The 17058-nt window shown below is 42.7% G+C and overlaps 1 protein-coding gene across 3 annotated transcripts in view; it reads left to right on the top strand.

The window, feature by feature from the left end:
• The window catches only part of RFX2 (regulatory factor X2), a 75939-nt gene that overhangs the window by 32258 nt on the left and 26623 nt on the right, over positions 1–17058 (top strand). For 2 of the 3 annotated variants that reach the window (XM_075611608.1, XM_075611609.1), the window contains exons 2-3: positions 11648–11760; positions 15389–15478. In XM_075611608.1, coding sequence (XP_075467723.1) covers positions 11656–11760; positions 15389–15478 — 195 coding nt within the window. In that variant the 5' untranslated portion in view covers positions 11648–11655. The remainder of the gene's footprint in view (positions 1–11647; positions 11761–15388; positions 15479–17058) is intronic. The other variant, XM_075611610.1, reaches the window with a different exon arrangement.

A 17058-nucleotide genomic window follows, 5' to 3' on the forward strand; every position in this document is an offset into this window, starting at 1 on the left:
CGCTGACTGACACACGCGCACACACACTGACTGACACACATGCACACACTGACTGACACACATGCACACACTGACTGACACACATGCACACACTGACTGACACACATGCACACACTGACTGACACACACGCACATACATACTCACTGACTGACACACATACACACACTGACTGACACACACGCACATACATACTCACTGACTGACACATACACTGACTGACACATGTGTGCCGAGCACGCGCGTTATAAGTCAATTTCTGCGACAAAAGTCAAAGAAGTTTCACTTACTATGCGCGTGCACAGCACACACAGCTTTTTTTTTCAATATGTAAAGCAGGTGACCATGTATGATGCATTGTTACCTAAACTGGCAATCGTTTTGTGCTCCTGCTATAAATCTGTAAAAATCCTGATTGTGTGCCTAACATAATGGCCGCCTTTCAGTTTCAATCAGTCCTTTAGTCAGTGTAACTCGGCAGCTACAATGTATCCTGATTTTACTAAGGTAAACTATCTATTGTTACAGTTTAGATCTCAAACTGCTGAGTACATTGGCAACAAATGATCACAAACAGGAAGGTAATTGGTGCACTCAAGAGCCAGAGCCTGTCTCAGAAGAGGAAGGGGGTGTAACTTTGTAAATGGTTTCTATAGATACAAAAATGCTTGCTACATTAGGATACACTAAAAATGTCTAATTTATTTTTTATTTTTTAAATGCTACTAGTATTCTCATAGTACAGAATTGATTTATTAACAAAACACACATAGGATATTACTTGAACTGCAGCTTCAAAACTCATTAAAAATGTCATTAAGAGTTGAATAACAAATTAAAGTCACTTATCTAATACTACAGTACTGATTTTATTTTAAAAAAAAAATCACATGTTTTGCTGCTATTCAAAGGAATCTGGGCCCTTAACACCTACTGTAAACAGATGAAAATTGGTTATTTGCGGTTATTTTTGAGCTCCTACCATAAGCGCTTTTATTCTGTTGTATCGGACCCCAAAGGTATTGGTATATACTTGTACACCTATACATATTGTGACGGTAACTTTGTGACAGGCTATTAATAATACACACCAAAAATATAACTAGGTTGAACTGAACGAGGCTTAGATATGATAAAATATAATTTATTCCTTGAAAAAGGTGAACACAACAAGATAGTACAAATAACGACAAAATATAGGCACTTACTTCAGATGGAATGATGAAACAGTCATAATTCTGGACTGGCAGTTCATACAGCCATCTTTAAAAATCACCTAAACACGAAAGACAATTGAGTAAGGGCTCATCCTGGTTTAAATACCATTTCAGCTCTTTACTCTCAACCCACTCAACTTCCTTTGTTCCGGCCCTAGTATAAACAATCAGGGTAGTTAACTTTTGATCACTCTTGATCACAGGGCTATGCTAATTCTTCAGGATGTCCTTCCTGCCCTATTTAGCATAGCAGATGGAGTCTGCATTTTCAGAGCAGATCCAAAATCCCATATACACTTTAATATTTTCACATATTAATAAGTTCCGTTCTGATGGGTCCAGTGGGTTGAAATCTGCCAGTTTTTAAAGCCTACAGTGACCCTACATATTGGCCAAATTTCAACTCTCTGCGACCTCCAGAACCGGAGCTACAGAAATGCACTTTAACACATTTTTAAAATACAGGATTCTTCCCTTTAAAAAATTAATCTCTGTTTTTCACTCTTTCCCCATTGAAATCAACGGGGTCCGCCGCCATAGCGTTGAATGGCGGGCTCCGCCGTTGCCGTCAATGGGGTTTCCCGCCATAGGCTTTCAATGGAGAAACCGCAGCCATTGAAGCCTATGGAAAAATCCAACTAACTTTACATTCATCCATACTCCGTTTGTTCATCCATACTCCGGTTGTTCGGAGAGGGCTGGGAAGGGTCATACATTAAAGCCGGAACCTTGGCTACATGCCACCCAAATCCCATCCCTCTGGTCATCCCAGAACCGGAGATATGGACTTACCTTTTTCATCGTTTTACATTTAGTCGTTTTTACGCCACGCGGCTTTTCCCCATTGGAATCAATGGCCGGCGCTGCCATTAGATTCAATGGGACCTCCGCTCCGCCATTGAAGTCAATGGCGCGACTCTCCTTCTCCGCTTGACCCCTTACGGGGGTCTCTCATTCCTGGACCCGGTGTGGATCGTGTGTGGGGGTTCCTAGGAGCTAGGGGCAAAAAGAACTTTATTCCCAGGGGCCCTAGAACCTAAGATTCCCACGCCAATTGTCTTTGAACTTGACCGAAGTGATTAAACTCTTTTCAAAGACATTGTATCCGCTTTTGCGGTCTGCGGTTTTGATGGCTGTCAACCTGTTCCTCGAGGCCGGCGTTGAGGAATCTCCATTGAAGTCAATGAGCCCATTGACTTACAATGGGAAACCGCCACTCCTCCTCTTGGACGCCACCTGCTGGTCGTCGCTGGAAAACAGGTCCAAAACCGCTACTTCTGCCATTAGAATGCATGGAGGCTCAATGGCGACCTATGGACGGCTGCAAAATGGAGCCTGAAAAGGCGGGAAAAGGGAACAAAGGGCTATAATCACTAAATTAACATTAACCCCTTCCCTCTCGCATCAACCCTAGTGTATGTGTGAGTGCAAACACCAGGATGAGACATTACATTTACACAGGGGAATAAACATTTGGATACTGAAGCAAGGTAAAAAACATTACTGGACCTCAGTCCAGTTAACCCCTTGCTTCCCAAGTGAGAGTAGGGGGTGGCCAAATGGGGTGTAACCCCTTTAATCCCGGGCCAAACCCCCCTCTATCATGACACATATATAATACGATGCTTCAGTGTAAGCTTATTTTAAAATGGGGAACTTTATAGAAATTCACTAAGTATTTGATTAGTAATGTTGAGTTTATTTGCACAATATTTTTTTATAGTGTGGTTATGGGCAGTTTAGTATGGGGTGTTTGGTGCCATATCTATTTTACTCCTTTTTATCGTATAAATATTCTATAAACCTTTTTTTAATTTTTTTGTTAAATGAAGCCAAAAGAGCTTTAAGCCAATGTCTTGCATGTGTGTATGTAGTAGTAGTAGTAGTAGCGGCCATTAATGTCCCTATAAAGTCAATGTCTGTTAAAAATTGCCAAAAAAAGACAAACATACCCGGTGCTACATCCAATGTGACAGAAAATACACGGTAAAATACTTAAATTATTGTATTCTCATAAGTAAGGGTCATTTAGTTCAACTCTTTGGCAAGCATTATAAACCAGCAGTCACAGCATGACCACTATGCAGGTCCTGTGAGTATGCTCATTACCTCTACATGAGAATGGTCTCCATAGATCTGTCCTGCACAGGTACATTGAAAAAACGGTTACTTAAAAAGTGGGGAGGAGTTGAACTTAAACTCAGGGAGGAGTGGCCACCAATCTCCAAACAACTGTTGCCAGTTGACAATTAATGAACACACAATCTCGTACCCCTTGGCAAAAGGGTTTAACTAAATAACCCATATGAGAATACAATCATTTAAGTATTTTCTGTCACATTGGATGTAGCATTGGGCATTTTTGTTGCTAGTGTACATTTGGCCACGCCCAGTAGCACTCCTTTTGAGTGTGTGTGTGTTGGGGTTAGAGCTTGCAGGGATTGTGTTCAACAATTGCCAAACATCTTTTGGGTTAATTCATGAACATGTCAGTTTATCTAGCCATTGGGCCTCCATGATTACATAATCTCTACAGTGATAAGAAACAAGTTTGTAGGTCTTAGGTGCCCTATCTTTATGGTGCTTTGTTAAAAGGTTAACCCCTTCAGTGTTGGAGGGGCACGCAATGCAATCTGACTCCAAAGGGGTTAGAATGCATCCTGTTTAATCCCAAACTCCCTGTCTACTTGTTTCAACTTGTCATTTTTGGATGGGTTTTTTTTTTTTTCCCTCCCCTCTTTTGTGAAGGCATTCTTCACATTCCTTCATGCTGCACAACTCCTAATTACATTTCTTAACGACAGCTCCCTGGCAAGGAGAGGAATTACCATCACAATGGCTATTAAAGGGTAGCCATTATTCAGAGGTTGGACACATAGGGTGCCACAGCATTAGAGAAGCTGATCTGCCGCCTTCAGCTCACGATTTGTTATTTCCATATATTGTAGTAAGTTTAAAGATGTTGTAGAGACCAAGTTCCCTTTACTGGGAGCACAGACCCCTGCCACATAAAGCAACATAACTTGGTGTTGCAAGCAAGATCTTCTATGCCATTGACTTGCTAGTAGACACTATCCTAATTGGGGTTTGTTTATATTAAAGAAGATACAACCAAGAAGAGGTTCTAGGAAAGGAGATTTCATCAGCAGCAATGGAAAGAGCTCTGTACAGGAAGAGCAGGGTTACTGTGGACTTTGCTAGCATTGGATTGCAGATACAGTTGATATGTTGAAGAGATCAAACCTCTTCATACCGAGGCAAGATATAGCAGAACAGGTTAAAACCAAGGCAGAGCTTTGATCCAGAGAGAAATTGATTGCCATTAGAAGGCACTGAGTTTGAAGCAGGGGAACCTGGTTCAATTCCCGGTGTCGGCTCCTTGTTACCTTGGGCAAGTCACTTTATCACCCTGTGCCTCAGGCACCAAAAAAAAACCCATAGAGTGTAAGCTTTACGGGGCAGGGACTGTCTGCAAAATGTCTCTGTAAAGTGTATACGCAAAACTAGAAGCGCCATACAAGAACAAACTATTACTGGAGTCTGAAAGGATTCCCCCGCACTTATCTGCTATGCGCTGTATTATAACGATGATACTTATAGGACAAATATTTAACCATGTTTACAAATGTAGCCCCCTTTCCCTGTGTCTAGGGAAACTACCTGAGTGACTCACAGGAGGCCTGATTCTCTGCCGCTGGGAGCCTAGGGTGATTACGTTCATTTAATAAACAACGCTTCCACCTGTGAGCGATCCTAACGTAGTAGAATTATCCCTCACAGGACCCAATAGTTGGTAAACACACACCGAATAGGTAACAACGTATTTACTAACATATAACAACCCAATATAACTTACATAACACAATATTACCCCAGCAAGTATCCCCACAATACTTGGGATGCGGTGGTACCAGTGTCCCAGTGTTCGTCCCACAATGTCAATCCCCACCCAAAGTGTAGGGAGTGGCGCTACCCCTGAGGACTGTTGGTGCACTTGGATGTTATACCTTCCCAGGCACTCCAGTACCTGGGTACCACCAAACACAAAGGATCCGTCTGATCCACTGAAGTATGTGGTCCGGTCTGTTCCACAAAGGCGTCCGCCTCTGTGTGGGGTGAACTCCCGCTGGAAGGTCTCAACGTAAGAGTCTTTGCATAGGCCTGGGTCTGGTCCCAGAAGGCAGGCCTCGTGCACCGCGGAGTGTCTAGTCACAGATGTGCTGACTAACATTAATGTGCTAAGGGGAGCGTCCCTTGGGCCTTCCCTACACACAAGCTTATAGTGATGGGGTTCCAGCTGGAACCTAAGGGGGGTATCTGGCCTAGTCCAGCGGATCACTTCTCCCTGGACCTTACCTCACCCCTTGCTGTCCTGCTCCCAACTGAAGCGGGGTGCCAAGCGCAAATGTATCTATATTGGTCCTCCTTGGGTCCAGGAGTCCTATTGGCTATTGCACACCACATGTCTGCAGCCCCAGTGGCTGATGGGACTTGTAGTCCCTTGTGGAGCCTGCCTAATGGCTGCCGCAACTGAGGCAATGCGCATGCACGATCCTCGCACTGCGCATGCGCAAGTATCAAAATGGCGGCTCCCGCTGTCGGGTGCGGAGCTTTTACGACTGTCGCCCCCTACAGCTCTACCTGGCGGCTTCCAGCATGTGCCCACAGTCTCGGCAACCCAGTAGTAACCTCCCCGTTCCCCTCACCCGCATCAGAGGTAAGGGTGGGGGCGCAAGGGGGACCTGGCTATACAATTTTTAGCAAATGTTGAAATGTGTTTATTTTTGTGTAGCCTAAACTGTTAAGTTACTATATTAACGTTGGCTCCCAGTTGAAGATGTGTTTAACGGCTTTGTCCGTTTTTAGGCCTGAAAGCCAAACTGTAACACCTATATACTTATCTTTTCCAATATGATTTAAGAGTTCAGTCCCAAGTAGTAGGTTAAAAAATAAAAGAACATGGTTTACACTCATTTTTAATCCGTTTCAATTAAAAACAACCTCCCCCTGCCCCCCCCCCATGTAACTTTTTCTTATCTGTAGCTTGTGAAAAATGTGTTGCATTTCTCTGGGAACGCTGAATTCAAGCATATCGGCTCCTTATGTTTGTCTGTGTGACTGTTGATGACAGCAGAAGTTGCTTTACAAACACCAAACAAAACAAGGAACAATTTTATTTGTGGCTTTGAGGACTGACACCAGTCTGACAAAATACATTGGATAAAGGTTAAAATGCCAATTTGTGTACCATGATCATGTTGAAACCATCGAGATTACAAAACAAATGAGATGCAATGCATATTAAGAATAAGTGTTTCAAACATAAGTAAACATTAGTAAAAGCAGTCCTGGGCCCCAAAGGGCTTACAAGCCAAGTGAAGAGGTTTAATTGGTCAATAAACTGCATCAGACGTGTTGCTTGATCAATGCATGTGTACAGCTGGTTTCTAGTGGCTGCCTAGCAGCAAGAATATGGCAAGTTCATGTGGAAGCCCTGGCAAGAAGGGAGCGTGGATCTATTTTAATAGCAGCAGCGCCCTCCACTAATGATTTATTTGCTCATATAGATGGGGTTAAACCTGCAGCACACCCCACCCCTCAGGAAATATTTAAAAGGTGCTGTTCTCTTCTCCCCCACCCTATATATTGCAAATAAGCTCAATGTGATGCCTTTTATGAAGCAGATTACCCAACTTCCTTTTCGTCTGTTACTGGCTTTTTTCAATTTGATTTTTAACTTTAAAAGGGCCCAAAGCCTGCTTGTTTTTTTTTCTTATATTTTTTAATCGCCTTCCAGAGGAGCATGCAACGCTATGCACAGATGTTACCGATAGGGCAAATTATCATAATTATTTGAATCCCCTTTAATGCCAATGGGGTCAGTGACACACTGCACGCTCTCTCGAAAATCTGTATATAACAAATGTTCTCAATTTAATTTTAAACCCCTTTTTGTTAAGGCGCTAATTTCCCTGCAAATACTCTGCAGCGGTTCCTGTTATAGTGCATAGGGTCTCTCCCGGTTCCAGGCAAGAGCTCTTGCTATAATAGATTACACATTGCCTAGTTAATGCTAGAGAGCCGAGCGGATGGGAAGGGGGGGTGGGGGGGAGGGGGTCGAGCAGGCACAGAGCAGCATGCAGGCGAGGGAGGAAAGGGGGAGGACGGTGAGCGAACTGGCGTATTGTTTGGTTTGGGATGTAATCTCTTGGTTGCCCAGCAACTGGCTCGTGGATACGGGAGTGGACTGCGGTTGCTCCTAGCAACCCTTGTTTGCTGAGTAACAATATAGAATAGCGCAAACAGAGCTGAGCATGGCAGCGTTTGCATGGAACATCTGCATCTGTTTTTCCCCTGATTAAACGCCTGTTTCACTCGGGCTTCACCCCCGACTAGAAATCCGCTTCAGTATTTATCTTTTCTTCTTCCTTTTTTTTAAATTTATTTTTTTCACTTGATCTCTCCCTTGCTTTCTAGCTGTGGTAGAGCATTGGTTACTAACGCTGGGTGTGTCCAGTTTTCTGGAGACGGTGGGATTTGGCCGCTGCAGAGTTTAAAATACTCCCTCTGCTGCTTGCTAAATCAAATATATATTATATATTCTTTTAATAGCCCGGATAGTGTATTAAGCACTGTACATAGAATTTTGCAGGCTCAACTGCCCCAAAGAACTTGTGATCTATTTTTTGTATCTGTTATGGAGATGAAGTTGATTGCCCAAGAAGAGCCAACCTTGTGATTTGGAAAATGGGTTCACTTTTTTGGAGGGGGCAAGGTACTTGCTGTAAAACTACTACTTTTTTTTTTTTTATATATATATTCCCTGTTTATTAATGATTTATAGAACGATTATCAATGTATGGTAACTGAATTAACCAAATGAATTAAGAGGATGAAAGTCAATTAAATTCTTGATAAAGGTGTATATTCATATATGGTTTTGGTGAATGTATATACGCAAGTCTGTTTCGCTGTTATGACACCTTGATAAAGGTCCAAGTGGGGAATGAAAGGTTGATCCTGTATTTTGAATGAACACTACTGATTGCTTAAGGTGTGTTTTACATACACCTGCTTTAGAGACATTGTCATTCAACTTTTTTTTTTCTTTTCTTTTTTTTTTTCTCTTTAATCTATAGCTATATCTATATATCGTTACATCTGCCCTTATGACATACCTTCTAAGTCCTGGGCATTTGCTATTCTAGGGGCAGATCGGCAGCCCTTTCCAAGCAGAAGCCCCTTCTGGCATCCAGACTCCAGCCATGTCATGTCTCCTGGAGCAATCACAAGACGTAGAAGTGCCAGTGGTCCTAATGCACTCCCAGCACTGTAATGGTTATATATTTAATAATAATATTTTTTCCACTGAGCTCTCAACTTTAGCATTAAACTCCATTTTGCCCATTCATTTGTGCAGATAGCACTCTAACTTCATGGAGCAGACAATCTCTGCATATTCTATTTCTACAGATTTTGTATTCTTTATTTTATTTATTTTTTATCACCTGCATCCATGCCACGGGCAATTATTTTGCGCCCCTCTGCAGAACCCTACTCGTCTCTCCTCCAGTTACATGTGCCTGTGAACAGTTATCGCTGCATCGCCTGCATACAAAATTACACAAGGAAGTGGAGTGAGGGCGCTCTGATTTCTCTTGCTGTTCTCCCCCCTACTAAGCATTTATCTCGAAAGGTGCTCACCTGCCTTGTCAGGAGAGACAGCTGCTAGGGGCAAGATAAGATGAGCTGGCATCTTGTTAACCCCTTGGGTGGCTGACCCAATTGGTCCTAAGAGGAATTGCCTCTTTAGACCCATGAGTGCCAAAGAGTACTAATGGCAGTGACATGTTTAAGGGGTCACTTCTGGGTGGGTGATGCAATTTCTTTTGAACATTTTCATACATTTATTAAGGTGAATGGGGAAGGATACAAAATAGTCTGATGCCTAAAGTATTTAACATTTTCTAAAGTCTGTTTGTAAACCTGGTGAGATGAGACTTAGGCCGCGCTTATAGTGACGGCGACGCGACGTCGCCCGAAAACAAATACATAGCCGTCGCCGCGTGCGCTTATAGTGCACAAGAGAGCGACGTCGCGGAAACTGGAAGCCGGCAAAATTAGATTTTTCAAGGGCTGTCACGTGACGGCACTTGAACAAATCAAATTGCCGGAATTCCGCAACCCCGCCGCCCGGCGAAACATAACTTTCGCCGATGGCGACGGGTGACGTCGCCATCGACGGCACTATAGGCACGGCCTAAGGCCTCGGCCATGTTACGTGCTTGCTGGCGGAAGCGCGCTGAGGCGCGCTCCCGCTCAGCACTGAGCCCCTACAGCCGCAATTAGAGCGGCTTTAGTAGGGGCTCACCTGCGCTTACGCGCGCTTGCGGAAGCGCAGGTCTTGGGGGAATTTAAAATTCCCCCGCTTGCCGGCGAGACAGGCCGGTCACGTGAGCGGTTCGCCCAATGAGGGCGAACCAGCTCCGTGACGTCACTGGCCCGCCCCCGGCCAGTGACGCGCCCGCCCCCGGACCGCCCCCGGACCGCCCCCTGACGGCTGCTGAGAGCGCTTGCGGTAAGCAACCGCAAGGCCAGGGAAAGCACCCGTTTTCCCTGCGCCTCAGCGCGCCTCAGCACGCCAGCAGGGACCGTGGACTCGGCCTAAGGAGGGGATTGAACTTCCTCTGGCTGCTCCCAACCTGAAGGTATTTAGTCATGCAACACCTTTTCTGTCCTGTTGGCAATTATCTTGGTATAGAACAGGGGTGGCTGAAGCAGGGATAGCCTTAAAACCTGACCTGTTGGTGGCCCTTGAGGACTGGAGTTGGGGCCCCCCCTTGTTTAGAAGATTACCGAACGGCGAAAAGCAGACCATTAACACAATCTATAATGGACAGTGCGGCTGTTAAAGGCAGCTACACTTGAAGAAACAAACTGTAATCGAAGTGCTTTAGCGTATTGGCTTTTATTTGTTTAATATATCAAAGTACTAATCTCGTCCCAAGTAATGACCTTCATGGTTTCCCTCTGTGTGCTGCCATGTTCAATGTTCCGCATCTCTCTACTGTCCCACTGTCACCTCCTGTGATGTAATTTATGGCTCTGCCTGTGACAGGGACCATTTGGTGACAGCAGGGGGGGTGGTATGAAAGGAGCGGGATTTTAATATAAAGTTCTCATTTCAGAGTTAATTTCTTTAGCAGTGATGTTTCCCCAGTGTTAGGCTGAGATTATACTCTATGTGACTGTGCTGGCGCGCATGACAAACACATGGCATAATCCCTACGGGACTGCTCCTAGTGTGCGATGGCGGGACTGCATTTTGAAAAGACAAAAAAATTGTCTTTTCAAGCGCGGTTGCCTGACGTCGGTGGTTCAGCCAATAAAGGTGAACCAGCTTCGTGACACGTCCACCACGCCTCCCCAAACTCCTGCAGCCACATTCACACATCGCTCGGACGAGAGGTGCCCGTGATGCGATGAGTTGACGCGCACCAGCGCGGACTATAATCGTGGCCTTAGCAGTATCTCTGCTGCTAGATCATTTAGTTACATTGTGACATCAACATGGCACTTTATTTTTCTACCTTTTTTTGAAATGTCTATCCCAGGGTTCCTCTGAAGCCTTGGATTCCCCGAGGAACCCTAAAGGATGTTCCCTGCAATGTTCAGGTCACTTGAAAATGGTACCAAATACAGAAGAATTTACAATGCATCTGATCCCAGATATGTTATTAGAGAGGGCTCAGATTCATTACAATGCATCTGATCTCAGAGAGGGTTGGGGTTCCTCTTCATTTCTCAATAGGATTATAGGGTTCCTTGACCCACAAAAAGTTAGAATCCGCTGACCTACACCTTCAATATGCTTTAAAGGTGCTTTGCCGTTTAAATTGCCCTCTCTGTGAAGCAATGGATCTCCCGAGCTGAAACTGCTCTCTGAGATGGGAAGGTCATGCCGGTGTTTCACTTCTGTTTCCAGGTCCCACGGGACAGTAGGAAAGCTGTAAGCGATGATGTCGCACCTTCCTATTGGCCTGTGGGACCTTTTTTAATTAGACATTTTCTGTGCCAGTTGGGACTGCTACCGGCAACCCCATCAGATGTAAGTGTCTCAAAGTTCGGGATCCTCAAAGCTGAAATCAACGCGAATCCGCTCCGGAGACCCCATGCTTCAAACCCAGTTTTTTTTATATATGTCAAGCCATTTTATTTTTGTGTACATCTAAAATGTTGCGTGTTGCTTGCATTTAGGACTCATTTTCCGCATTCCTTACTATAATTTATATATTTCTACGTTGCAGTGAGCTTCATTGGATGAGAAAAAGAGGGTACCAACGCTCAGGGAGGGGTTCTGGCTGCTGTCTTGTATTGTTAAACCCAGGCTTTGTCTAACCCACAATGTTCCCTTCTCTCTGCCCCCTCACAGGAGCCAGCATGCAGAATTCAGACAGCGGTTCAGATTCCGCGACCTCTGTCGCTCTGCGGACATCTGCGTCTGCACAAGCCCCCGTGGTTCAACCCGTGCCAGCGTCCCAGCAGGTAATGTCATCCGTCAGGAACAGAGGGTGCTGCTCTCTGGCACAATTGGATTAAGAGGGCAATCTTCTACATTTCAATCTTGATTCAAAACGGCCACATTTTATTTTGTTTAACAATCTGATATAATCAAATCCTTTCAATTCCTGGAAGAAACTTTTGTGTTAACAAGATGACCGTTTTTAAAGCAGCATGTGCTGCCTATATGACCTACTTTTTAAAGTGCGCTCCATGTGATGCCCTTTAACTCATTGAGGCCCCACGATGTAGTCGCTACCACAGAGCTGTTTTCCATGCAGACTACAAAGAATCCGATCAGAAGAAACTCGGATCTCAATCTCCTCCATACAGCACTTTGAGATCTACTAATGTCACGAAGTGAGAGGAGCCTGGCAGCCATAATAACTTAAGTTCTGTATTTCTTATTGAGGAATATAATACTGTAAAAAAAAAAAAAAAAAAAAAAAAACGGCAAGATAGATTACATAAAATATATCCACAATATCCCAATAAATGATGGAGAGGATGCGGTGAAGTTGGTATGATGTCTCATCTGGTGGTTTTGTCCCACATTTTCCGCACTTGTCCCAGATCTTTGATTTGATCGAAGAACTAACCCATCAAACAATTTCAGGAGCTCCATTACCAGCATTATTTTATAGCAAAAAAAAACACAAAACACACCTAAACCTTTTCAAATATTGACTTCACACACTATCAGCCACCAGATAGATGCCCTATAGCTAACTTTTTGAAAAAGGTAGAGCCTCTCCACCAACGACTATGATTTTATGAAAATAAATTAATTTTATGGAACGTCTCACAAATCTATGAAATGGATCTTTTGATAAATTATGTGAGATTTGGCTCCTTTGGGAATCTTCACAATATGTCAGAATTTGATGTCCATTTTGTTTTATCTGAATTGTAAATTTATGATCAAATAGAAATGTATAGGAATTGTACCTTGTCACAGTCCCCCCTCCCTTTCCTCGTCCCTATTTTTATGTATCGCTCCCCATTCACTTCTATCATTTATGAAAATATTCAAAATAAACTGTTGAATGAATAAATTGGCATGCATGGAAAAAACAAGGTGAAAAGAGGCACCCTATTGTGCAGTATTGTGAAGAAATATTAAAACAAATATGCCAATTGAGCTGCCCCTTTAAATAGCAGCCCTTTCTAATTGGGTCAGCCTTCTCAAAGAATACCCTATCCAGCCACACATGGCATTGTCATACAATTGTAATTTTATCTGGTAATGATCGTCATTCCCTTTCACCTCTTTGGTTAACGATGGCAGCATGATTAGTTTGCACATACCGTAGCAAAAGACAGGATCAATAATTGTTTGTGTAAAAAAAGAAAAGTGTAATGTCCATTGTATTGTAGAGAAAAAGCAGACAATATGTTTCCTCAACCTTAACTGTGCATGCCCCAGTGTATAATAAAATCCAAACTAAAGGAAAAAGGTGCAAGGGTTAGTTTAAGGGACAATATAATATTTTAAAGGAGCGTGGCCTTTAAAAAAAGAAAGGGGGAGAAAAAAAGAATAGGAGGGAAGCCGGAGATCTCGAGCTGAATCGTGTTGATTTCAGCCCTGGAGACACTGCTCCCTGAGATACCTACATTTTTACGCAATGCCAATATCTTAATCCTGTTTTAAAGGCCTGGAACCTTTTTCAATAGACAGTTAAATCAATGCGGTTCAGCTCCCGAGACACCCTGCTTCAAACCTAGTATAAAAAAACAGGAGGTATAGCCACTTTAAGGGGACCGAAACGTTTGTACTTTGTTTTTGTGCACAATATAAATATTTAAACTACCCCTCCTGGCTTTTTGCTTTTTTTGGATCATAGTTACATAGTAGATGAGGTTGAAAAAAAGATATATGTCCAAGTTCAACCTATGCTAAGTTTAGACCACAGATATTTTATCCTATATTTATACTTGCTTATTGATCCAGAGGAAGGCAAACAAAAAAAAAACAGCGCTATATCCAATGATATCTGAAAAGGGGAAAAATAAATTCCTTCCTGACTCCCAAGAATTGGCAATCTGATTACTCCCTGGATCAACATCCTTCCCATGTTTACTTATTAGGTATATCACTGTATACCTTTCCTTTCTAAAAAGATGTCCAATCTTTTTTTTGGGAGCTATCTATTGTATCTGCCATCACAGTCTCCATGGGTAATGAATTCCACATTTTAACTGCCCTCACTGTAAAGAACCCTTTCCTTTGTTGCTAGTGAAATCTCCTTTCCAACCTTAAGGGATTCCCCTGAGTCCTTTGTACTGCCGTTGGGATGAATAGTTCTTTTGAAAGCTCCTTGTACTGTCCCCGGATATATTTCTATATAGTTATCATATCCCCTCCTAGACGCCTCTTTTCTAATTTAAATAAATCTAATTTTAGCTAGCCTCTCCTCACAATTATGTTTACTTCCCATCCATCCATTGCCCATTTAATGCAAGATAAGATCTTGTTTGCCTTTGCAGCTACTGCATGACTTCGGGCACTATTGCCAAGCCTGCTGTCTACAAGCACTCCTAACTCCTTCTCCAGCAAGGATTCCTCCAATTTATCCCCATTTAATTTGTAAGTCGCCTGTTTATTCTTGCTTCCCAAATGCATAGCCTTACATTTATCGTTATTAAACCTCATCTGCCATTTACCTGCCCATGTTTTCAGTCTCTCCAAGTCCTTCTGGAGAGAAATTACATCCTGCTCTGATTCTACTACCTTACACAATTTAGTATCAGCAAAGATGGAGACTTTGCTCTCGATGCCAGCCTCAAGGTCATTAATAAACAAGTTTAAAAAGCAGGGGTCCCAGTACCGATCCCTGAGGTACTCCACTCACGACCGTAGCCCAACCTGAAAAAGCTCAATTTATGACAACCCCCTGTTGTCCATCCTTCAACCAGTTTTCAATCCAGGTGCATATATTTTTACTGAGTTACTTTATTTTGTACACCAACCTCTTGTGTGGAACCGTATCAAAATCTAAGTAGACCACATCAACTACATTACCCTGGTCTAAATTCCTACTTACCTCCTCAAAGAAACAAATAAGGTTAGTTTGACAATCTATCCTTCATAAATCCATGCTGACTATTACTAATAATTTTGTTTTCCATTAGGTATTCCTGAATATTATCCCGTATTAAACCTTCAAGTAGTTTCCCCACGATTGAAGTCAGGCTTACGGGTCCGGTTGTGATATAGGTCCCTTTTTAAATATAGGCACCATATCTGCTTTACGCCAATCAACAGTGTACCTATTTATGCAAGCGTTTACAAACTGCCTTTTTCCAGGAGATTTGGTAAAGATTGTAAAAGCTTTTGGCTACTATGGGGATAGAAGGAAAAAATATCACTATTTGGTTCACTGGTGCTTGAAACAACCAGCCATTTACATAGAGCCAATGACACTGCTAATAAGGTCGGTGGCCCCACATATTGAACTATTAATAGGAAGCCTTAATTGCATGAAAGTAGACCAAAAAAGGGGCTAATGCAAAGCCTCCGTTCAATGATGAAGACACCAACAGCCCAGCACCATGCAGACTGCAGTCTCTGCTCTTTGTGTTCTCCAAGGTCTTATTCTCCTTTTCATTACAGAGGAGTTTGTCTCAGGCGTCTGGCTCTGCTCCAAAAGGAGCACATGGTCAGAATATATCTGTGCCCAGAGCTCACCAGTTACAACAGCAGGTAAAGACCTTCCAAGGTCTGGGCATGAAGTCTGGCTGCTACTAATTCACACACCACGCTGCCTCTCGGGAAGTCACTAAAACATTGCTCTGCATTGTATTTACCACTTTGGGGTCTTATGGGGTCAGACACGCAACTCTGGGTAAAATGTTGCCCTTCCTCCCACTGCGTCCAAGACAGAACTTTAAATATCATTAACCCTTCCTTATTTCTAAATGCATTATGAAATGCTTTGAAGAATCCTGTCATTCATTAACACATTAACATTTTTCTTTGTTTTTTTTTGTTTAAAGCCACAATCGGTGCTGCTCATTTTTGTTATACACACATGATTTGTATGTGTATATATCTATATTTGACTTATTTTAAACATGGGGTCCCCGGGAGCTTAACCTCGCCACTCCAAGCTACTGGGACTCCCTGGTTCCTGAGATATTGAAGCTTGAATTTTACTTATAAAGATTTCTTGTCTGGGAGAAACAATATGGCCACTGAGGTCAGCCTCACTTTGGCAGCCAACAGAAAGCCATAATATTTCAGCTCTCTTGGGTGACCCTGCAGCCATCTTTGCTTTTCCTTGCAAGTACTAGCAAAGTAGCAACTTAAGTATTTTTGAGATTTTGAGGGGGAAAGAACTTGGAGTATGGTGTTTCCGCTCCTGGGCACAATCCTGGATCAAATAAGGTTAAAAAAAAGAAAAACAGTACTTGATTTTGGTGTGTAGGGTGGGGTGTTGCTACTTTAAGAGGAAGGGAGGTAGTTTTTACCTTTTAACAACGTAAAGATTTAAAGTTCTAGTGTTTGACCTTTCTTTTTTTGGGGGGGGGGGGGGGGAGGGGTTGGCCTAAAGGTGTAATTAAGAATAAAAAATAAAAAATAAATCCTATGAAGAACAATAAAGAAACATAAAAGAATAGCTGTTCTATGCAACATCTTGGGCTTTGAATCTCTACAATTAACCCTTTTGCTGGCAGCAAGGGGTTAAAAACTGGGTCTTTCTAATTCTAAGACACATCATATTTTGTTTAAAATAAAATTGGTTTTACACTGGGTTTATTCTTTAAAAATGAAAATCTAGAGCCTCTTTAAAATATTTTGTTCCTTTTTTTTTCATATTGGGTTTCCGAACAAAAGTTCTGGTACGAAATACCAGGGCTATAGGACTTCTAGTTAATAATAACTTTTTCATATGGGGCTTTTCTCCCAATGGGACTCTAAGCGCTTCACAATTACAGTATCGTACATGGTACGCAGCATATCGAAATTATACAGATACAGTTCCTGGCTAGATGAGCTTACAAGCTTGAGGCACATTGAGATGGTTATTTGCCCAAGGTCACATGGTGCTGACACCGGGAATTGAACCAGGTTCACCTCATTCAAACTTGTTGACGTTGTTCAGAGTCAGGATCTTTACTTGCTGAGCCGCTCATTCTAGTTATTACATGATTGATATTGTGGCCCATGTTTATTAAAACAGTATTATTCCATAAGACTCCTTTTATAGTCTGTTCAAATGAAGTGTCTCCCGGGACCTTAAAGTGCCTTATGGGATAGCACTACTTTGGAAATAATGGGCA

This window comes from Ascaphus truei, chromosome 8 (genome assembly GCF_040206685.1).
Source record: "Ascaphus truei isolate aAscTru1 chromosome 8, aAscTru1.hap1, whole genome shotgun sequence".
NCBI lineage: Eukaryota > Metazoa > Chordata > Amphibia > Anura > Ascaphidae > Ascaphus > Ascaphus truei.